The sequence below is a fragment of the Sardina pilchardus genome, chromosome 9 (genome assembly GCF_963854185.1).
Source record: "Sardina pilchardus chromosome 9, fSarPil1.1, whole genome shotgun sequence".
NCBI lineage: Eukaryota > Metazoa > Chordata > Actinopteri > Clupeiformes > Clupeidae > Sardina > Sardina pilchardus.
In genome coordinates, this window is record NC_085002.1 from 15423447 (window position 1) to 15447590 (window position 24144).

The 24144-nt window shown below is 40.3% G+C and overlaps 3 protein-coding genes across 8 annotated transcripts; 1 reads left to right on the plus strand and 2 right to left on the minus strand.

The window, feature by feature from the left end:
• Positions 1-96: 96 nt before the first annotated feature.
• On the minus strand, positions 97-5149 carry tada3l (transcriptional adaptor 3 (NGG1 homolog, yeast)-like). Its single transcript, XM_062545934.1, has 9 exons — positions 5097-5149; positions 4263-4493; positions 3831-4078; positions 3623-3728; positions 3325-3457; positions 2267-2370; positions 1926-2026; positions 1235-1426; positions 97-810 (listed from the first exon to the last, which is right to left on the minus strand). The coding sequence occupies exons 2-9, from the start codon at positions 4470-4472 to the stop codon at positions 618-620; spliced, it is 1287 nt and encodes a 428-aa protein (XP_062401918.1). The 5' UTR covers positions 4473-4493; positions 5097-5149; the 3' UTR covers positions 97-617.
• Positions 5150-5157: 8 nt separating this feature from the next.
• arpc4l (actin related protein 2/3 complex, subunit 4, like) lies at positions 5158-8040 on the plus strand. The gene is made up of 7 exons (XM_062545937.1): positions 5158-5193; positions 5838-5902; positions 6518-6636; positions 6813-6924; positions 7012-7107; positions 7194-7364; positions 7492-8040. The coding sequence occupies exons 2-7, from the start codon at positions 5900-5902 to the stop codon at positions 7495-7497; spliced, it is 507 nt and encodes a 168-aa protein (XP_062401921.1). The 5' UTR covers positions 5158-5193; positions 5838-5899; the 3' UTR covers positions 7498-8040.
• Positions 8041-9454: 1414 nt separating this feature from the next.
• Positions 9455-22449, minus strand: LOC134092828 (6-phosphofructo-2-kinase/fructose-2,6-bisphosphatase 4-like). 6 transcript variants are annotated; one of them, XM_062545931.1, is made up of 14 exons: positions 22267-22449; positions 15847-15963; positions 15614-15710; positions 15447-15513; positions 15285-15359; positions 15128-15184; positions 14919-15040; positions 14194-14401; positions 13789-13935; positions 13582-13686; positions 12625-12754; positions 12401-12463; positions 12228-12292; positions 9455-9697 (listed from the first exon to the last, which is right to left on the minus strand). In XM_062545931.1, the coding sequence occupies exons 1-14, from the start codon at positions 22316-22318 to the stop codon at positions 9638-9640; spliced, it is 1365 nt and encodes a 454-aa protein (XP_062401915.1). In that variant the 5' UTR covers positions 22319-22449; the 3' UTR covers positions 9455-9637. The 6 variants fall into 6 exon arrangements, with proteins under 6 accessions (XP_062401915.1, XP_062401913.1, XP_062401914.1 ...); XM_062545929.1 differs by lacking the exon at positions 22267-22449 and adding an exon at positions 17912-18101; XM_062545930.1 differs by lacking the exon at positions 9455-9697 and adding an exon at positions 10341-11309 and having other exon boundaries at positions 22267-22448.
• Positions 22450-24144: the final 1695 nt, after the last annotated feature.

The window sequence follows — 24144 nt, forward strand, 5'->3', positions numbered from 1 at the left end:
CGACCTCCGAAAAAAGTGTTCAGTCACTACAGGGTGGCCTTATAAAAAAAAAAATGCTATATTGAAAATAAAACTACATAAAGAGATTTTGCACACGTCTTGGAATGTTTTTTCTTTAATTCTTTTACGTATTTATGTATTCAAATTCCCATATGTTTTCCATACAATACACAAACCATGACATAAAAAACTAGGCTATAAGTCATTTAGCCAAATAATATCTATGACATAAAACTACATCACTTCTTCAGTCTCATAAGGAAGCAACAATTAACACAATGGAGTACCACAAATTAAACAAATGTATAATTCCCTGCCAGAACGACCTGTTTAATACTTATGTTCTGCTGTCAAGTCAAATGCATTCAGACACGTCAAATTTGACTTACACATGCACTTTCAGATTTCGCGTATGAACCACCAGAAAATCATTCAAACATCATGTTGCTGGTATTAACTTGGTACTGCGGGCTGTATAAAAAGGCAAAATGTGGTAACAATGATTGGCACCCAAAGGTGGCAGAGGCATGATATGATCAGTCACAGTAGTGTAGTTTCAGGAGTTGATGGGCTGATTCATTAGTACAACACTAATGTCAAGCCACTGAGATGCAACTCTAGCCATCAAGCAGTTTGAGTATGCTCTCTCTCTCCTTCAGGGCTTTCCAGGCCTGGTCCTTTTCTTTCTTCGTAGGTGTGCGTTTCTTCTGCCTGGCGGCCATGATCCGACGGAATCCTTCCATGACTTCATTATCAGCCACTCGGACCCGCTGTCTTAGCTCCTGTTTGCGCATCTCCTCCCGAGCCAACCTAAGAGGTCATTGATAATTAGTTTCAGAATGAATGAATGAATGAACGAACGAACGAACGAACGAACGAACGAACGAACGAACGAACGAACGAACGAACTTATTTATGCTCAGAGCATACACTTTTATCCAATATTACCCTTGACATAATGTGTACCCTATTGTGTTGTTTCCAACAATTTATTTTTAAATTCTTATATTGCTGGATCCATCTTTACCTGGCTTTTGTAACAAGTACATTTCCCCAGTGTGGGATAAAATAAAGTCTTATCTTATCTGGTCTTATCTTAATATACCAGAACACTGAGCAATAATAATTAAACTGTGGAGTAACACTGTACATACAGTATGAACTAAACTATGTAGAGAAACAGTACAAAAACACATTCTTTTGGAGTTCTAGTTCAACGATAACTGGTGTTTACCTCAGGAGCTCCTGCTTGCGGGAGCGGTTATGGCCACTCAGGGCCTTGAGTTCTGCTTGTCTCTTGTGCAGCTCAGCGAGCACCTCATCTTCTGCGTCCCCACCGACTCCCTGCCGTTCCTCTGAGTCTAGAAGCCCCTGGGAGATGAGCTCATCCTTGATTCGAGCTTCAAGAGAGCGGGTGTGGGGAACACTATGGGGGAAAAAAATGATTAAGCATAATGAATGTGTGAATAATTACTAGAAGCAATTTGACTGAATTTTAACAATTCTGCATGGAAAATTGGAGGAAATATTCCTCAATCTAGGTGTGCAACGCTTTCTGCTAAATACTTTGCTCACATGTAATCCAACATACAACTTCCAGACCACAATGAGTGTGTTTACATGCACACAGAAAAAAACTATTACTAGCAATGATCAGGTCACTGGAATAATCCTTTTAAGGCGTATACATGTCTAGAAGAAATCAGAATATTGACAGAAACCTAGGTGTGTTAACATATTTTTCATAAACCGATAATACCAGTAAACTGATAATGAATATCAGTTTATTCCGTACACATGAGCACTTGAGTCACCACACAACTACAAAAAACCCCATAATAATCAGTTTTATAGTGTGCATGTGAACGCGCTCAATGAAAGGAGTGGATGTGAATTGGGCAGCCCAGAACCACGTGTCTTCTCACCTAAAGGCTTTCCCCTGACTGCGTGGCGAGGTGCCTGCCCCATCATCCTTCCCTGGAATGTCTGGAATTGGAGAGTCCTCCATCGGGGATATGATGTTCTCCTACAAAAATAAATACAACTGTTGATCACACTCCAGATTTTCCAATTCTGATTTCACTTTGAAAATGGGCATAGCTTAATTATATCAGGCTGTTTAACACTTTTCATTTCAAACTATTGTACACATTGATTGATCTAGTGTCGTATGCATAACATGTAAAAGCACACTGAATAACCATTGTGTATGATGATGTGCTATATAAATAAACCTGAACTTGAACTTGAAACATCTGATTCTGACCTCAACCAGTGCCTGGAGTAGTCGTTGAGTGAGAGGACCAAAGGGACAGCCATCCTCAGGAGGGTCATGCTGGGACTCTGACTTTTTTATCAGGGCATCTACATCTGAAAAACACATATGATGAACACCAATACAAAATCAAAGTACATTTTTAAAAAACAAAGTATGACAGCTTTCATCTTGTTGAAACTTTCTAACTTATTTTGAATATTACACAACTATGTTGGCCATGTACAGTGTGTTGACCATAATGGCATAGGTAAGATATTTAATGGAACACTTCACCGTTTTTTCATATTAAACTACATTATTCCCTTAATTAAGACGAGTTGATACATACCTCTCACGTTTCAATGGGTGCACTCACTGGCTCTGGCACGTGGCGCAACTTTGATAGTACTTAGCTAGCCCAATGCATTCATTAGCATCCAAACAGAGATGAAGTTAGAAGTGACCAAACACCTCCATGTTTTCCCTATTAAAATACAGTTACACGAGCAGTCACACGACCAAGTATGGTGAGACAAAATAAAACGTGGTGCATTTCTAAGCAGGTAAAAGGATAACTATATTGTGTGGCGGAATAATATTGGGAGCACTTAGACTCTGCGCAGTAATATCCTCACTCCAAAGTGAAACTGAAAGTGCAAGAGTGAGGATATTACTGTGCCACACAATATAGTTATCCCTCTTACCTGCTTAGAAATGCACCATGTTTTATTTTGTCTCACCATACTTGGTTGTGTGACTACTCATGTAACTGCATTTTAATAGGGAAAACATGGAGCTGTTTGGTCGCTTCTAACTTCATCTCTGTATGAAAAAACGGTGAAGTGTTCCTTTAACATTTGAAGTACAAATCAGCTGGTATTAACTGATCCCATTTATGAAGTGCATGAATGCCAATTCTGAAAGGGAACTGTTCAACTACAGTAATATTCCCCATTGGAACAGCCCTTCATAGACAGCAACATGCTCTCGATTCTAGAAAATGACCTCTGGTTGAGGCGTTAATGGTTGTTGTCATTGTTTGGTGTGGTCTCATGCAATGCACTGACCTTTGGCATCAAGCTCAGAGAGCGGCCCTTGCATGCTCTTCTTTTTGTCGTTGGCTCTGGCTCCTTCCCTTTGCTCCTCCAGGAGATCCTCCTGTGCCCAGCGCTGTGAATAGTGCTTACCCAAGGCAGGGACCTTAAAAGAGTACGACCAGTAAGACTTCTGACCAATGCACACACTTCTTACTCGGTCTCATACACATTCCCCATGCATTATGACATATTTACCAATGGTGATGTATAAAAAAGGTATTTTGATTCCACGCTTGGTTTATGTTTGTGTGTATATGAGTAAACCCACCTTGTAATATTCAGCCTCATCATCTGGAGGCTTAAGTAGTTCTTCCAGAACCCGTATTTCTTCATTGGTTATATCAGCACAGTATGGCTCCACTGAGGCCCAAAACCTTCAACACATTACAGAAACACTAAAGTGAAACTACCAGTAGCAGATCAGGTCAACAACAATCGAAGACACTGCCCTTTCAGGTTGGGCTAACTTGACTTACCGGTTAGGAGCATCATTTTTGGGATTGCGTGGAATCTCTTGTGGATCTTCACTGAACTCATACTCTTGCACTTTGGGCTGCAAGTTCTTCGATTTTGGTCGACCAGGACCAGGACCTGGGCCATGGCTTCCCTTTCCATCAAGCTTCTGCTTCTTAGGCTTTGAATGCCTATTGGTAACAGAGAGGTCTGCATCTTTCAGCTTCAAAAACCTCTTGTCTCCTTTTTTATCCTGCCAGTCTGTCAAAATCTGCAATGAAAATCAATCGACATAACCTTGTTAAAGAACAGTAATAATATTGTATATGTATATATATATGTATATATATATTGTATATATGTAATATTGTCATGTTGTTGTCCTGCTTATGTATATATATATATATATACATAAGCAGGACAACAACATACAAATGTGTATATAAGTCTTTGACCTGTCTCTGTTCTTCCAATGCTCGAAGACGTCGACTCGCCGAGGAGAGAAGGGTCTCCAGCTCCAACTGGAGTGTGTCTAGTTCTTCTATGCCAATTCCATCATCTTCTGAACGTCCAAGAACCGCTGTGTATCGCGGACACACCTTGGTATGCTCCACAGGCTTGAAGTCATAATATTTAAGTGGTGGGCAGTCCTTCAGCTCGCTCATATTGTCTGACAAAATATCTATCTGCAAGAGAACGTCACAAGACATTTTAGTGATGAGCGCACACATTTACAGTGAATAGGATGGTGCCTTATGTTAGTAAACATGCATATACATGAGTCATCACAGTAGAAAACGTAGATGGTGGACGTTTCATTCTCTGGCCTACAGGCTTGCAATATTGTTCTGTGAATTAGTTCCATGAACAGTCACGTGCTGATTATAGGGATAAACACTCTCAGACACCTTACAGTCTAACGTCAACTATGACCGGGGAAATACATATATGGAATGGGCTAATGCATGCATTAGCTTTACTCAGCTTACTTGGTTCTTCCATGCAATAAAGTTAACAAAGATCCTATCCTGTTCACGCTATATGTTGAGGGAGCTTGCGCTTACATTAGGAAGTAACGCAAGCTAGCTAAGGATAGCTAATACCAAGCTAAATCCCTAGCTAGCCGAATAACCGGTTTCGCCAAACCGAAGTAATACGTCTCATTAAACATTGTGCATGTATTGCCTTGAATTCCCAAAACGTTGTTTTATTGAAATACGCTATATCTACATTGTGATTTTCTACGAATAATGATAAATTCAGTTAGCTAATTAAACGGTAGTATTTACCTCTGGAAAGGGGCAGCCATTACCGGATATACCATATCCAAATGAAAGGGGGGGACTAATAATATAGGTCACGGCCTGGGTCCATATAATACAGAACGTAAGAGAAACTTTTAGATTCTTTCAATATATGTTGTTTTCTAATTACATCTGCAGCATTTGCTGTTGTGTCTAAGGGTGTGGGAACGCGTTATTGGAGGAGATCGCTTGCATACTGTAATGGTTTGGCCGAGGCTACAATTGTTGACTGTAAATTGATGATGTTCTGTCAATGCTCTTGTTGTGCTTATTTCATTATATGATAATATGTTATACAAGTACACCATCCCTTTGCAAATTATTCCTTCTTTCAAAATATATTTTCTTCCATTTTTCTTCAAATGTCATTCTCACTATGGATGGACAGTGATCTATTAGATCTGGATCTCAGTTAAAGATGCTTGCTTTGAGTATTTGGCTTGACTTATGAGTTTCAGAGGTTCTATCCAGTGTGAATTGTATGTATGTTGTATTGTACCATGTATGTTTTCTACAACTTTATTGTACATTGGTAGGCCTATATAGCATAATGTTGATCCCAGTGAAAATAGGTGGCATACAAAATGTTGTGCACTTTCACCATGCAAGCACTCTTCGGTGGCAAAAAATCCGATCTTACCATTTGAACTAATGTCTATGATTTTGACAGTAGGTAAACTACCGCAACCTCTTGTTATAAAATGATTGGTTGATTTTGTTCTACAGGCGTGTCCTCAGATGTGCGGGCGTGGCGTCAGTACTTCCGTCTTCTTGAAAGAACGCTGAAAATGGTAAGAGTTTCTCGTCTTTCCGAACATTTTCACAATTATGACCGACACACGACAATTTTATGACACACTATAATGTTTTCTATAGGGGGATTTAGGACTAGGTTGACGTTTGGGCGTTTCGTGTTACATACAAATGTAAATGCAACGTTATTCAGCCAGCTTTGCTACCTAAGGTGGCTAGCAAGCTAGCTACATTTTGGATGTACGTTAAGTCTAGTTCCTGGATGCATTCCTACCCCTCGCATATTATTTCTGTATTGTTATGGTTAACACAAATGATAGTTTTACACTTGATGCATGGAGTATTGCGAAAGGGGATGCATGATATTAGCCCAGCTGTTCCGCCCTATTTTGACAGCAAATACATGCTAGTTAGCTATGCTAGATTCATAAACAAATGTGAAATTTATTGATACTACGAGTTTTCACAACATGTCACACGTTGGAATACAACATTAGAAACAATTGACATTGTATCGTTTAAAGTCAGGTGGGTGTTAAAATATGATACTTTTGCCATTGTGCTGCATCTGGTGTATTGACCATATAAGGTAATTGCACTTAAGGTCTAGATGTGTTCCCTCATCCGCCAACACGTTATGTCTTGTCTTTTAGACAGCCACTTTGCGCCCATACCTGAACGCGGTGCGAGCGACTCTCCAGGCAGCGCTATGTCTGGAGAACTTTTCCTCTCAGGTGGTCGAGCGCCATAACAAGCCAGAGGTTGAGGTCAGGTAAGGTGTCAGCAGAATTTGAGCTGTGGGAGGGTGTGTAACCTGCCTTTGACTCAGGGAAACCACATCCTTGATATCCTGCACATGTTTCTTTTTTTTTGTCTTTCTCTGTGGTTTAATGTACTAAATAAACATCCCTGAACGTGCTAAAAATGAACATGCATTTCTCTTTGTAGGAGTAGCAAAGAGTTGCTGCTGCAGCCAGTGGTGATCAGTCGTAATGAGAAGGAGAAGGTCCTAATCGAAGGCTCCATTAACTCTGTGCGAGTCAGCATTGCCGTGAAGCAGGTAAATTGCTGTCCTGGATTAGAGGAAGGTTTCTATTTATAACAAGTATACAGGCTAGGCCTCAACAGATGCTTTTCATTTTTACAGGCAGATGAGATTGAGAAGATCCTGTGTCACAAATTTATGAGGTTCATGATGATGAGGGCAGAGAACTTCTTTATCCTGAGGAGGAAACCTGTGGAGGTGAGTAGGGGTCCTGAAGTGCCAGTTTTGCTGGTTATGTAGTTGTCTAAGCAGAAGCCTGACTCACCCCTTTATGTTCTCAACAGGGCTATGACATCAGCTTCCTCATCACCAACTTCCATACAGAACAGATGTACAAACACAAGTTGGTGGATTTTGTCATTCACTTCATGGAGGAGATCGACAAAGAGATCAGCGAGATGAAATTGTCTGTCAATGCCCGGGCCCGTATTGTTGCAGAAGAGTTCCTCAAAAATGTATGATCAATGACATTCTTTTGCCGTCATATATATTTCAGTGCATGCGATTTCATTGATAAGATGTTGACCAGGATTTGCCCTTGTGTATATGTGTATATAAAATGTGTAAATTGTTGTCTTTCAGTTCTAAAGAAGCCATGTCTCTCCTCATACAAAATCACGACATGGTCATCACAACGGTTTCTTCAGAGAGGCAGTGTACATTTTTTCATGGCTTAGCAGGAAGACACAGAAAGAGGAACCAATCCGCAAGCAGAACCACAAGAGAGATGTAAACGACCAAACAAGGCCTAGCACAGTGCCTCTTCTGCCTTCTGTATTGTGTGATCCCTGTGCTTATAGACAGTAATGGCTGTATATAATAAACAATCATGTCTGTCTCACAGAACAAAGCTTAAACCCCAAGGCAGGTCCTTAGTCACTGCAATTATTGTTAATAGGCACAGGGATTCACTTGAATAAACAGTGAAATTGTATTATGGCTTACTTTTTTATACGTCAGTGTTTTTGTTTTCTTTTCTTTTTTGTTTCAAGAACCTCGTAAAACAGCCGACACAAACAGATAGTGAAATAGTTGTTTATATTTTGACAAAAAATTAATGAGACTTAATGAAACACCAGTAAAGTGTAATGTTGAGCAACAATGGCATTGATTAAACCCATCATTCCTCTTTGTATGCCTCTGTTTTCTGCTAAAATGTACAGAACAGTGAACATTCTCCCTTATATGGTGTTAAGATGTGACTTTCTGCAGACCTTTCATATGAGCACAAATAATCTTGGGTGAGGTGAATATGGTGGTTGTTAGCCGTTTTAAGGGAAAAGAACCTATACTTAAATTCTGGTTCATTAAGGTTATTGAAATAATTATTTGTGTATCTGTGAAATGACATATTACACTGCCCTTCCCTATTTATAATGTCTTTGCTATAGCAGTTGAATGACACTGGAGTTTATTTATGATTTTTATAAAGGAAGTGAGTAACCAGTGGTTAGCATGTTCAATGAGGGAACACTGAAAACAGGAACATCTTTAAAATGTGAAAGATATCCGGTAACACTGAACATATACACAAACATAATTTTAGGTTAAACCACAAAACAATTTATTAAAGAATAAAATTACATTTCAGAAAACAAAATTCAGTGTTCAGAAAACATCTAAATAATAATAATAAAAAGGTTTCCTTCAACATGTTCAGATAAGTGGTTAACAACTTGTCAAATAAGTTCAGACCATGACGACTGATCAAAGATACCACATCACAAACTGGCTTTGCATTGCATTGATTTTTTAACACTGGAAATGTATAGAAAGTATACAGCTGATCTGAGACATTTATATTTTTTCTTCTTAATGAGTCTAGGCTGACTTCACAGCAAAATCAATGTTCAAGAGCAAAGACGTTTGATAGGGGTCTTAATTTCTTCACATACATAACTTTGTGTGATGTCACACTATCAAACATGGGGTAAGTAAAAACTGTAGACTGACACTGCACACGTGCATTTCACATACATTAAACATGTTAAAGTTTCATGCTCCCTTTAGAACAACTCTACAATGGAGATAAAATATTTTAAACATAACATTTATAAATAAATATGCATTTATATGATGGCTTGGCACTTCACTAATGTCAAACCATGATAAATTCTGAGACATAAATATTTAAAAATAGTTTTTTTTCTCAAAGAGAAAAAGGCAACATTTACAAATATTCACCAAATATGTTACTGCATTGAATAACTGGTCGAGTTTGTCCATCACAACATATATAAGGATATGTAGTCATGAAAGCCAGAAACTAAATCCCTTAAAACTAGAAACATTTATCCCTTTCCCTCAAAAAACAGAGAGAAGAGATCAACCACAATGGTATGATTGAACAGTGCTGTGTAGTGCTTGGGCAGTATATAAGGCTATCCATCAAAAAGTGCACAGAAAGATAATTCTTCCCCTCTGATCTGCAGTAGTCTCGTGTTAGTGTAAGCAGAGTGGTACTGAGATGAGGTTAGCATTTGAGATTTCTTGCTGACTGTGCAGATTAATGTAGACTGATGTTTAAATAACCCCCCCCCCCCCCCCCCCCCCCGCTGCCAAGTTAACAATGCCGTAAAATACACTGTAAATTACATACAGGGTATCAATCCGTAAGAAAGACAATGACAAATGTCTTAGGAATCTGTCAAGACACATCACTGGGTTTGAATTATGATTTGGAAGAAAAGGAACACGTTTGCCACCGATTGAGACAGCCATCACCAAGTCATAGATGAGAAGGGACAGTCTGCAAGGCGTCTTCCGTGGTGCGGTGTACATTTACATTCTATGGAGAGGAAAAAAGAACACAAAAACTCTTGAGTACATGGCAATAATATTGGTCCTTGCGGTTTCAACAAACAGCTAAATATTTGTGTTTTAATATTTGTGAATTGACAAAGGCCAACCAATTCATCTATGGAGACAAATCCTTAAAAGACCTAATAGACTATAAAGCTACAACCACTCACACAGATCATACACCCACACTCACTTATATCCAAGCCTTGATATTTCCCCTCACTGAACAAGCTGCCTAACATCCACAATTAACATGGAGGTAGGAGACAACTAAACTATGACCGCTATAACTTAACAGCATCTTTTGGCGACAAAAGAGTGAATTTTAAGATCATGGACACTCCATGGGAATTGCTTTATACATGACAGAAAGGCAATTTCTTTATACATATACAGAAAAGTATGCTCTAATGGGAGCTCAGGTAAAGGGGCCAAACAGAAAACATTTTTGTTCAGGTCTTGTGGTATATACTCACAAGTTGTGAAGTTTATTTATACATAAGTCTTGCCCTCTGGGGTTGGGCATTATGTACAAAGGAGCAGACAGATCATAACATTCACAAGCACATGCAAGACATTTAGTGTGGACAGGGTTGATATTGAAAACAATGCAGTGCTCGTCAAAAGAGTTATTTCAAGAGTGATTTTTATTAGCTTTTTCAGTAACACATTTAAAATGGTTTTAATTTTCAAATTCACAAGTTTCAAGACCCCTGAGCATCTTTTTGCCGTGGTGGGTCATAGCAACAGAATGTTAAGGCATTTCCAAAACCCACATAGTTTGCAGTGTGTTCTTAATTAGGACATAATTAAATAGTCTTAAAATTAATTACTTAATAAAATACTTAAGACATACACAATAAAAATGATTCAGCTTTGATATAAATGTGCAATTCAAGCCTGGCAGCTAACCTGCATAAACAAACATTTGCTTGTAAACATCTGCTTAAAAGATACGAATAGCAGAAACAGAAGAAGCACAAACATTTGCCTTCTCATTAGACTACAAATGGCATATTCTCTCTCCCTCTCTCAACTCGATTAGGCCAATTAACTGAGAGACCCAAGAACTTCACAATGTGCAAATCATTAGCTGAATCAGGTATGTCCACAATTATTAAAAGATTAGATCTTAAAATATAAGGTGGGCTAAATGCAATGTGTAGTGACAGATCATTGCTCTTCACATGCTGGGCATGTCAACAGAAAGCAGCATGAATTGAAATACAATTAAAAAATTATGACACCCCAGAACAGAAGGGTTAAAAAACAGATTACCATTGAACTGGATTCCAGTCATTCAGCACTGTTCTCAGGAACAAATTAAACATCAAAACAAACACATCTTCAAATGGTCCCTGAGTTTTAATCTCAGGGGGATCATAGCTTGCATCTGATTTCAGGACAGCCTGGAGATTTGCAGGACTGTCCCTGTATGAGTGTGGAGGAGTGAGCATGGAAGGGACAGTGAGGAGGTGCGGGTGGTGGGTCAGGGAGGATGTGAGGTTGAGGGGACTGGGTGAAGGGGAGGTATAGGGTCACTGATGGGCCGGAACTGTGTGCAAAGCCTCCCCTGCCATCCGAGAGACATCTACATTCTGTTCAAATAACACAAGAAGGTGACAGGGTCATAATCAAAACACAGGCCTTATGAGTGGCTTGCCAGTAGAACAAAAGAACAAAAATGTTATTCATATTGATTTCAGCCATTTTAAACTTTACTCCAAAATGACGGACACAGGTGGGCGTCCTTTTCAAGAGGATACAAGTAACATCAATAAAGGCCAATAAAGTTCTGTGGGTGTGAGTTGTGCAAGTAGAGCAGGCAACTCTGGCCCTCAGCACAAGCGAAATGATTAATCTGAGAGGCGCTGAAAGACTGAAGAGGCCCTTGTTAGTATTCATGGTGCGCCTCTCGTCAGCTCTGGATTGGGCAGCAATCAAAGCAGCGCTGCTCTCAGACTCTCGAATCACAGCTCTGAGGAGGAGGCACTGGGAGGTACTTGTGGTCCAGGCTCTGAGTGGTACTGCTGCACAATGTGTGTGCGTGTGTGTTTGTGTGTGTGTGTGTGTGTGTGTGTGTGTGTGTGTGTGTGTGTGTGTGTGTGTGTGTGTGTGTGTGTGTGTGTGTGTGTGTGTGTTTCACTGTGGCATCTATAATGACGGTAATAACACAGCTGTACAGAGCCGTTCAATTGAGAGTGGCCACGGTCACGGTCACTCCCTCTCCCTGATTAGTAGTTCACCTTGGTTGGATGTGACAAAATTAACATTGGTGACAAAAAAAGAAAACAGGGTCAGAAGGGTTCAGTGTGTTACTGCTACAGGAGTGAATGGGGGTAAATTCTAGCAGTGTGTTTCAGAGAGTGAGTGATGAATGACTGGATGAATGAATTGATTAATCAAGGAATGAAATGAATGAACAAAACAGAGAAAGAAAGAAAGACAGAAAGAAAGAAAGAAAGGACAGACAGAGAGAGTGAAAGAGAACAAGCTAGACAGGGAGACCACATTACCTCTGGTCTGTCTCTGTGGGTGTTCACGGCATCCACATTTAAGAAAATGGACTCCACTTTACAGCCTGGAGGAAAGACAGTACCAGAAAACCACTTGTATCAAATACTCATGTCTGATTTTTTTTAAGCTATGATAGTCAAATTGAGGAAAAGCAAGTAGGGGGGAATCCTACCGTAGGCCACAGGTGTGAGCTTCAGCACGGTGTGCAAGGGACACTTCAAATAAGGCAGCTCCTCTGTTGGACCACAGACAGCAAAACGTTAGCTTCCGATCACATGTCCAAATCAACATTAATGTTTACACAAGACCATTGTATACATGTGGTTTCACTCTTGAAAAAGACTTGACAGGAACATCTTATAAAAAAAATCTGAGGGGCTCAGACAGTTCCCAGACCTGCAGACTTGTCCAGGAAGTAGGCCAAGAGGCAGCGCATGACCGCTTGGTGGCAGATGACCAGCACGTTCTCCTGCCTCTCCAGCTCCATGATGACTGGCTCCAGACGCTGGACCAGGTCCTCATAGGACTACAGCACCAGGTGTGTATGTGTGTGTGGGGTGGGGGGGTATAGGATGACAGGGGTGTGTGAAAAAAGAAAGAGTAAAAGATCAAGCAGTGAAGGAAGGGAGAAGAGAGAGTGAAAGCAAAAGAAAGACAGCAGTTTTGTTCCCATTTACAGCTTCTCAAATATGAAACACAGACACCTAATTATCATCAAAACAGTGGGTGGCTTCATGTGGGTGGTGTTGCTGATTTAAAGGTTAATGATAACTTAAAGACTGAAAAAACACATTCAGAATGATTAATGCTTGGGCAGAGAACACGGAGGCTCCCGGCCATCGCTAAGGACGAGTCGAGTAAGTAGGATAAATGGCATTGGGCAGAAGGTAATGGGGTGAAAGGCACAGCAGCCCCAGGCATGGAGACATCAGTAGGCCATCACGGCATGATAAAACCATCGACCGCTTTTGCAGCCTCAGACTCCAGCCTCTCAGAATTTGGGGAAAACAGCAGAGAGCAAATGGAGCCATGTTTCAACTAAGTTGACGGATTAATTTTACAGATGGGCATATTAAGCAGACTGTGATCGACGTCAGTAAGCGGCTACCAACTGTTCTGCTCTTGACCGATGGGGACACCAGACACCAGCTGCTTCCCCACGACACAAACATCGTTTCCACCTACTTACCCTGTAATTTAATTTCAGCTGTCAACACTCGGCACACAGAATACAACTGGTGATTATTGTTTGTAAACAAGATCTTTGGCTTTGGTTGATTTCAAGTTTCAACCAACACAAGACACACAGAGGTTGTGCGAAACATAAGAGAGGCTGATTAAACAAAGACTGACCTCTCCTTTGGGATAGCGATATCTGTATTTATCTTGGTCCCGCAAGGCAAACTCCAGGGGATAGTGATCCTGAATCTCCTCATACATCATCTCCTCACAAACACCCTGAAATGACACATTTTCATCTCCAGTTACTCAATCACACTCTTTGTCTACCTCTCTTGCCTATAAACAATAACAATAACAATAAAAACAACAACAACTCACTGCATCAATCTCATTCAGAGCCTTCCACTGCTCATAGGGGACATTTAGAGCCTCTGCAGTCTGAATTGTCCTCTTCATCTGACTGGTCCACACCTTCAGGTCACTGATGTCTTGTTCCTGGATGAACTCACCCAGCTGCTTGGCAAACTGTGCCAGTAGAGGACCCATAGTGATGAATATACATTTAATGCATTTAAATATAAATGTCAATATACATATCATCAAACATAATAGACGGTTTGATTATAAATGTTACATAAAATGTCTTCAACCCATCAAGCACATGATAACTGCATGTGGAACAGTGAATGTCAACTCTCCCACCCACGCATCAACTATCCCTTAGCTGTTACTTCATACCAAGCCTTCCCCACACAGAAATGATATTAAGGACAGCATCCTTACATCTTTTCCCCTGAGCGACAACCCTGAGTCTCCCCCAATACGACCCTTGATGTTGAGGTCACTCTCCCCGTGTCGACACAGATAGATGGAGCGCGGCGTGATGTGGATGTTCATGAGGTAGTACACAATTCGGCTCTGGATGTGGTCCTGAACTCGGTTGACCAGGTAACGGCGACCAACATCAATGATCTTGATATACGAGAGCTCCCTGGGTGATCAAGATTATTTTAAGAATGGTTTAAAGGTCAGTAGCAGACACAACAAAGCATGTACATTTATCAGCCCAAAACAGTCTCCCATAGTTTCCCATACAGAACTAGAAAACCTAACATGACCAGAACTGTTCTCACAGTTCATTGTAGGTTTGCCCATTTATGTGTTTGCTCAGGATCACCCTACTATTAACGTGAGAACTTTGACCTGGATTCTCAATGTCAGCACCATAGCACACTTAATATTAATGAGTGGTGGCAATAAAACACAATAAAGAGTCACTGAAAAAAAAATCAGATCGTATGATGTGGCAAATGGACAAGCATTGCACAAGGAGTGCTCAGTTCCAGGTACACACTGATACTCAGTGATTTTTATATCAGTTAAACGTTTTGCAACATGTAACTTTTACAACAGTTTTGAAACTTTAATCAAACTTGGCAGCGGAATGAAACTATAAAATTTACAGCAGTGCATTATGCAATTGTAGATGTTGTAGACTAAACTCTTACTTGTCCAAAACCTCATCCAAGGTTTCATAGGAGTTCTCATAACATTTAATCCTTTTCATGAAGTCCTCCACTGCTTCGTCTGTGTTGCAGTGAGTGTAGTCTGGACTGCCCAGCTTCACTTGCTGTAAATCAAGAACACAACCGTTAGGAGGTATGGTCTATCACCAGCAGAAATGAGAAACACACAGTCACTCGTGAAGCCATCTTACCACAATATTTTCGGCAATGACTGCAGGATCTTCACAAACAGACTCCACAAAAAATACCTAGTACACAGGAGAAAAATGGTTAGTCAATAACATAGAGTAAGTCAGGAAGATATAACTTCTCTCTGCTAGTTCTATAAAAATGAAAACATGGCCATACCTTGAAGCCATTCTGCTCTGCAAACCTTGTTATTGTCCCTCTCCTCTCTCTGGTAGTGTTTGTGGCATCAAACACCTGCAGTTAGCAAAGAATGGTGATCAATACTGTTCACATATCATGGGCGGAATATCTAAAGCATACATTTGTCATCTTGCTACTTACAGCGACTTGGCCTCCCTCATCAGTCAGGTATTGCCGTACATCGTTTAATGCTGCTGACGCACACTGTCTGCAGTTCAAACACAAATTTGTGTTGAATAACTTGGTTCATAGCAAAAACGGAATTGAATTGTAAAACTACAAAAGTAAGATTTCCCTGGTGCTCTTACTGTCTGATCTTCAGACCCTCTTCATTGTCTGGACTGAAGAACTCGAAGGACTTGTAGATCTTCAGACAATCTCGTCTGTACTGGCCAACATTGAACTCTGGGGAGAGCAGGGGAGAAAAATGCACCACCTTTATTTTGCCTCTTTAAGATAACACCACCGTGCCAAATTACTGTCAAACAATTGTTGTCCTTTCACTGGCTCTTGATAGAGAGAAGAGAATCTGAACAGATACCTTTGGTGGGAACGCCGATCCAGTTGAGGTAGCGGGTCAGTTTCTTGGAGATGTATGTCTTCCCTCTGGCAGGAAGGCCAACGGTGACAATGAGGGTGGGACAGTTGGTCATGCATACTAAACAAGAGAGAGAGAGAGGAAGATTCGTAACCTCTACACATGCACAACATTCATACAGTCCATAAGTATATTCCCCACACACCCCAAACATGACCATTGTGCATATCCAAAGCAGTCCTGGGGAAACAGAATTGACAAAATATAGGTAAAGGACTACAATATCACTAATTAACAACCCATCGTGGCTTAATTGTTTTTAAAACTACAACAACTCTTTTCAACTATAATTATAGCACTGTTCAGAGCCAGAGTTGATTCTATTTGGGAGCTCTCAGAATCACCATTTGCCCAATGTAGCCTCACGGTGAACCATGATTTCAAGACATGGTGGTGAGCATTCCTCTGCACTAAGTAAGTCAAAGGTGATCCTTCACAAGAGGGGAAGGCCCGTCTCTCCCGAGTGACAGCATTTTTCAGTGTGCGATATGTAGGCTAATTTGTGACCGTGCCAGAGTACAAGAACAAATCACAAGAAAGCACAATGTATGAAAGCAAATAGTACCTGTTGCTGTCAGCTGTCTACCCAAAGTTCTTTTGACAAATCCATACAAATCTTGGCAGCAGGGCTGTAATACTTGAGTGTGGTCTTTGACACTGTCTCTGACTGACTTGAAATTGCTGACATATTCTAGTTGGTCTTGACAGAGTCCAGTGGGCTTAAGATGTGCGTGTATATCTTATACATACATACACACACAAACATAGTGTATACACCAACCGGTGTCGGTGTGTGTGTGTGTGTACTTACATATGTATTTTCCCCGTTTCCCCAAATTATAAATCTAAAACAAAGTCATTGATTAAGTAGCCATATTCAAATGTTTAATATCTAATGTCATTGGCTGGCATTGACTTTGCCACCTATGAACAAATGTCTTCCAAAACTCTTTTCGGTGAAAATGCCACAGCCAGTATGACCTATTACAGTATGGGCGAACACTGTAAAATGAAGTAACTTTCAACATCACAGAACAATTGTACATCGGTAAGCAAGTGGTGTAGAATTTCTTTTTTCTCCTCTGGTCTCGACTGTCTGTCTGGTCACTTTGGACCCAAACAACTTTGGACTCGGTCTATTCTTGGAGTCGGTGTAGACTAGTCTTGGTCTTGGACTCGTAGTGGTCTTGACTACAGCCCTGCTTGGCATTAAAAGCACTTACTGCAACTCTAAACGTACAGTTGGATCTGTTTACAAGCTAAAAGGAATGCGAGCGAGCCCAATCATTTCAGCAAGTACTCGGACTGGAGTTTTAGGCTTCAATTCACCCGCATGACCACCATAAACCCTGGTCGTGTTCATCAACAACTTTTGATGGATAACAACTGCCGGGTACGCGCAGAACGATGACAAAGCATGGCCACTTTACCAGTCAATTCTCCGCGGTCCTGGTAGGCGAAGGTCCGAAAGAAACGAGGCGCTTTCACACAAAATAAGGTAGGCTATATAACTGTTACGCCAGTGAAGACAACAGTAGCCCACAGTCACATGGTTTCTGTTTAAGCGACATAGTGGGGAAATACGTAAAACTCGACATAATGCTTTGCATTCTAGCAAAAGCTAGAACATAGATCAGTTCAGTCTTAAAAGATTGTGTATTTTTCTTTATATAAGCGCGGGCAACTTTCATTTAAGCAATGGGTAGTCTTGGGTGGCGTTTCACGATTTCCATTGCCATGGAGAATGCTACTTTCTCCAGTCTTTGCCAAACTGTAATGGCTTCAATTAGCCTGCATTTCACTTGAGTCGAAAGAATGTAGCCTATAGGCTAATTAATCTGATTCGCGTTCAAGTGCTCGGAAAGCAAACACCTGTAGAAATTAGCTGGCAGCGGCAGATGATTTCATTCATCTCACAGATATCAAGACAGTGATGTGCGCGATAATTAGGTTATGCAAAACGAAGCCGACGAGTTGCCATGGCGTAGGCTACACAAAAGCTACGTACCCTTTCTTTGAAAAATGTGTTTCTCTGGAAGGCCGTTTTTGCAAGGCATCCAAATTTTCTTCAGCGGGTTTTGAGTGAGCTCTCTAGGAGCCGTTGATAAAGTTAATTGATCAGAGCAACCTTCCCCCGAATCCATCGTTTACGACGCCGGCAGTTGTTCTATATTTGAATGTATCGCCACAGTCTGCAGCATCAACTGTGAGGGCGGCATGTCATATGGTTGAGGAGGAAGCTGAAGAATGTATCTACCATAATTTCGCGAAAACACGCGACTGTGAAACTATAGGCACTGTGTGTTATCGATGAATTTATTTGTCACACCAATTTGAATGGACTGGCTAAAGTTTAATATTGGACTCGTAAATAAAAAAATAGATAGGCCTATTTGGTCTAAATTATCTATTTGCCTCCAACTAGAAGTGATGGTGTCATAGCGGAAAGAGCACGACCGCAACATTCTACAGCAACAAAGTTGCGACTGACTTGATACATTGTTGCATTTACCGTAAAACACGTACAATAATCAGTATGACCAATAGATGGCAGCAAAGGGCAAACCATTTACAACAACTAAATTGTGGAGACGTGCACATAGCTGTACCCATGGAGAACTCATTTTATCCATTGACAAATAAATGGAAGAACACATGATAACAAACCAAGTCATATTGTGTTTGACAGTAAGAGAAAGCCTATAAATTAAATGTGTAAATGAAATGTGGTCAATATGGCCTGGTGACCAAACTAATATCACCTCAATTGTTTATTAAAGAGATACATTATTTTAACCTTAAACTTAAGCAGCCATGAAACTGTACCAGTGGTATAGTCTATATGATATGCAGGCAAGGATACATTAACTTCTGGGGATGATCACAGCATATCCATTACACCTAACTAGACTATATCACAGTGTACCCACCACTGTACTACACCACTGAACTGTGCTATTAACATGGGCCGTGACCAATAGTGTAAGTTTCAGAAATATATGCTGAATTGATTAATAAAGTCTGAATTGGGAATGATAAGACACTTTGAATAAAAAACTCATTCATTTTAATTTTCATTCGTAGTAGTCAGGGAGCCATGGGGTCAGACCTGGCTTTGTCGGTTAAAGTTTTTTTTTTTTGCAGAATCTAGTAGACTAGGGGTACCTCTTTAAGATTTAAGAGGGTGCCCGGTGATATCCCTTGGGCAATTTCGTATATTAAGCCTTTCTTGTCCAATGTGTTGACTATAAGGCGGATATACTACAGGTGAATAGGGTAAAAAAATTAACAAGCAGATATCACTATGAAACTTCACCAGTTGATTACTTAGATCAATATGAAAAATAAATGTATTACAAGTTTTCTGAAATTTAATGTTTGAATATGCAAATTAGGTATGATGTAATTAAATATGCGCTGATTTGCATAAACGTAAAAAGATCAAATCTGAACATTGGATAAAGCCAGTTTAATTTTTTTTCTTTTCATTTTGTTGACATAAGAGATGAAAAGTATTTTAGAGAGGGAATTATGGATATCTCATTTAGTTATTCAGTAAATCAGAAAATAGCCTACTATACCAGCCTTTAAAAAATCCATTTTCGCCATGTTTTTTGAAATAAAATGTCATGTAAATCAGGCTAAGAATAATATATCAACAAACCCCTCTGCAAGAACCTTCTAAACATGGTTAGGTATAAGACTGAAAAGTTTGGTGTATGTAGATGCTTGTGAAGTGGAGATTTTGTTCTCCGAGTGAGAGGAAACTCATCCATATCCGCCTTATATTCAACACATTGGACAAGAAAGGCTTAATTTACGAAATTGCCCAAGGGATATCACAGGGCACCCTCTTAAATCTTAAAGAGGTACCCCTAGTCTACTAGATTCAGCAAAAATAAAAACTTTAACCGACAAAAGTGAAGTGTTCCTTTAAGGTTCTCGTGAGCTTTTGGCAGACCAGACCAGTCACTAAGCCATGGGGTCAGGTTGCAACCAACCCAGGTCAGACCTGGTTTTGTTGGTTAAAGTTTTTTGTTTTGCTGAATCTAGTAGAGTAGGTGTACCTCTTTAAGATTTAAGAGGGTGCCCGGTGATATCCCTTGGGCAATTTTGTATATTAAGCCTTTCTTGTCCAATGTGTTGAATATAAGGCGGATATGGATGAGTTTCCTCTCTCACTCGGAGAACAAAATCTCCACTTCACAAGCATCTACATACACCAAACTTTTCAGTCTTATACCTAACCATGTTTAGAAGGATTTTGCAGAGGGGTTTGTTGATATATGATTCTTAGCCTGATTTACATGACATTTTATTCCAAAAAACATGGCGAAAATGGATTTTTTAAAGGCTGGTATAGTATTTTCTGATTTACTGAATAACTAAATGAGATATCCATAATTCCCTCTCTAAAATACTTTTCATCTCTTAAGTCAACAAAATGAAAAGAAAAAAATTTAAGCTGGCTTTGTCCAATGTTCAGATTTGATCTTTTTACGTTTATGCAAATCAGCGCATATTTAATTACATCATACCTAATTTGCATATTCAAACATTAAATTTCAGAAAACTTGTAATACATTTATTTTTCATATTGATCTAAGTAATCAACTGGTGAAGTTTCATAGTGATATCTGCTTGTTAATTTTTTTACCCTATTCACCTGTAGTATATCCGCCTTATAGTCAACACATTGGACAAGAAAGGCTTAATATATGAAATTGCCCAAGGGATATCACCGGGCACCCTCTTAAATCTTAAAGAGGTACCCTTAGTCTACTAGATTCTGCAAAAAAAAAAACTTTAACCGACAAAGCCAGGTTCACCTAAATTATGGCATTTGGCTCCCGGACTATAGGTTAGGCTAAATTACTTTACAATTTTCCAGTCAGTGTCTGACACGGGTGACCATCTTTATACTGAAGATTTTCAGAAGACATTGAGAGAAAGCACATTGTGGCCTACACTGAGACACTTCCGTGTGACTTCGAATGAAAAGGGAATGCTGTATTTCAGTCAATAAGTTCATAAGAGTTATCTCATACAAAACTAGTTAAATGTCTGACTCAGTGTCTTGATTTGTTAGGGTATGAACTGCAAGGCCAACACAACATAATATTGAATAGCCTACTGATTGCACCCTGCTCTGGGAAAGATGAGTGTCTCCTAAAACCATGTCTCATAGATAAAAAAGATGTCTCAAGGTATTCAGTATTATGTGTATTTTAAAATCTGATAGTGTTTGTACTATAGGGCCACATGTACATGTGCAGGGCCTTGTAGGGCCTTGAAACATGTACATTCCAACTAGGTATTTTGGATGAACTGGTGTAGCTTCTTCAGTGTTCCAAATTTCTTGATTTTTGCAATAGGCCCATAGCACTTATGAACAACTGTAGCCTACTAGCATTGTTTTGAAAATACATCCTGCTGCCATCGGCCTGCACAGCATAAACTAGCATTTCACGAGCAGGAAACGGGCTGGGTCATAACACAACAGTGTCAGACGGTGTGAACATAACTACATGATGAGATTACTCTCTGTGGAGAATCTTGGCATGGGTTGTCATCTGGTCATTGCCAAGTTCAAGTTCGCCATGCATCGAGTGTTTAGTGATCTGCCAAAGATGTCCACACTACCAGCGGAAACAACAGACAGTCATTCTATTAAATTTGAGCGAAGTCCTCAAGCAATATTTAGGAAATGCATCCCATATAACATCACAACCCTACAACATACTGTAATCTCATTTGTCCCATAATAGCAGTTTTTAGCAGTGAGACGTGTTGCAACAGCAGTAGCGTAAAGCCAGTCGATTGGTTAACTTACGACAACGTGAATCGACTAAAATGAATGTGATTCAAGAAGTCCGTATTATGGAGCGCATTATGGAGCGTAGGCTATCTATCGAAAACATGGTGAAGAATTGGACCGCAGTCTCAACAACACTGTGGATCGCTTTTCATTCATTCGTAGTTCGCAACAAAAGCTCATCGCCTACATAAAATAGGCTATATAGCCTAGCCTACATGTTTGAGACCAGTAATTGTGTTGTGTAATTAGCGGAACAGAATTAATTTCACTTAAGCATGAAGAGAACCGTTTCTCTTATAGGCCCACCAAAGCGTAAATTTATACAAGCAATTCTGCATGCGAGCGAAGGATTCTTGGACAGTAGCCTATAAGGTCCTAAACACACACACACACACCACCACCACCACCACCGCCTACGTGACAAGTCTTGTTTACTTCTCTGTATTGAACTCATCGGACATAAACTGTTGCCAAAGCCATTTCCACAGACTGTCAATGATTTTTATACAGCGTCTAATAATGTATACTGACGTAAAAACACTTACCTGCCTTGCTGGGATTTTGCGTGCTTTTGGAAAGATCTGCACCCCTCATCATCCGTGTTTCACGACGGTGTGTAGCCTAGTGGTTCGTGGACTCTGGCTTGTGTCAGATGAATATAAGGCTGGTTAACGTAAGGCAAGCATGCCGCTGCGGGTATCTCAAGGTCTCGCAAGCGACTGTGGCAATGAGGAATGAAATGCGCACACCCCTTCCTCATGCGAGATTGGTTGCAAGTTTTTTTTTTTTTTTTTTTTTTTACGTGACAGACTATTTGACCTGGAAAGCGAAATATCTCTACGCGGACGTTAGCTTTTTACATCATTTAATTCCAGGTCGTGCACTGAAATAGCCTAGCTAAGGATTCTTTTCAGAAATATTAATTCTATCAAACAGTGTATGACAGCCTTTTGGAGTTTTGATGGGGATTAGCCTACACCATGCATAGATAGCCATTGTAGGCAATAGCCTATCTGGTGGCGCATGGCACTCAAAATCCACTTATTAGATGACTTATGGACAATGGCCAACAACTTTTCAGAGTCACAGTAACCATTTTATCTGGTGACAGTGGCACCAGTTTGTTGGGACCAGACTCTTCATGAAAAAAGAGAGTAGGCCTATGACCTTAACAAACTATGAAAGCTTTAAAAAGCTAATAACTATGGAAATGAATATCCAAACATGTCACTGCATTGTCATGGGAACAAGCTGACCCTACAGAATTCCTCCAAAAGGCCACAGGCGGGAGCCCCTCCCTCCCACCCACACTTTTGGATGCATACCATAATATTAAAGCTGGCAGCTATAGCCCAACACCCACCCACCCAAACCAAACCATGCACCACCACTGACACTTTGACTCTGCTCATCTGTCTACGTGTATCTTGCTCCCTTTTACAGCACAGCCAAGACTGTTTTGCAAACAAACCAAGCTGCCCTGCTCAATTTCAGGAGGAGCTGAGTGTCTCTGACCAGGAAGGGTTGGAGTGGAGATTTACTGCCTTATAGTATGAGGAAATGAGACAGTGTTATTACAGTGACTGATGACTAAGGAGGAAGTGACAGAAAACCACTTGCAACACCTTAGATCCTCCCAAAACACAGATGTAGAGAAAAGTGCTAAAGGATTTATGAAAATGTATAACCTTAACCATAAATGTAATTAAGATTACTAATGCATGTCATCTATAAAATCAAAGATGAAGGCACCATAAACTGGGGGAAAGGTGATATTGTTGTGCTACATTCTAAACATAAGATGATGACCTTTCTCAGCATAACTATCAAAGTCAGATGGCAGCCTTCCAAATCCCTGTTCCACTGCTACTATTTATAGTGGGCCTACTGAGCTTTTTGATAAACCGAGAGCACAGCCCTGCAGAAAAAAACCCAGCCTGACCAGCTTAAAGTGGTTTGCAGGTTGACCAAACTTGTTTGACTATGCCTATCTATGATGGTTGACCTGTTAGACCAGCAAAACTCTTGCGAAAACATACTTTCAGCTGGTTTACCCTGCTTACAATGGTAATTCAGCTGGTTTTGCTTGTTGTACCATCTCAAGCTGGTCATTTTAACTGCTGGTCTACATTGCTTGTTTAACTGGACATGCCAGCATGGCCATTCTAACAAACCAGCATGACCATCTTACACTAACAATGTCAAGCTTGCTGCAGGCTGGTCACCAGCATGACCATCTTACACCAACATATTGCCTGCTTCCTCAGATAGTCTCACCAGCATGTCCTCCTGTTGGCCCAACCAGCTACACCAGGAAAGACCAGCAAGAAAGACATCAAAGATCTCCTGGACCTGCTGGATAAGCTGGTTTCAAGACAGTTCCTGATTTCAGCTGCTGCTGTCACTAGCTGGCCATGTTCACT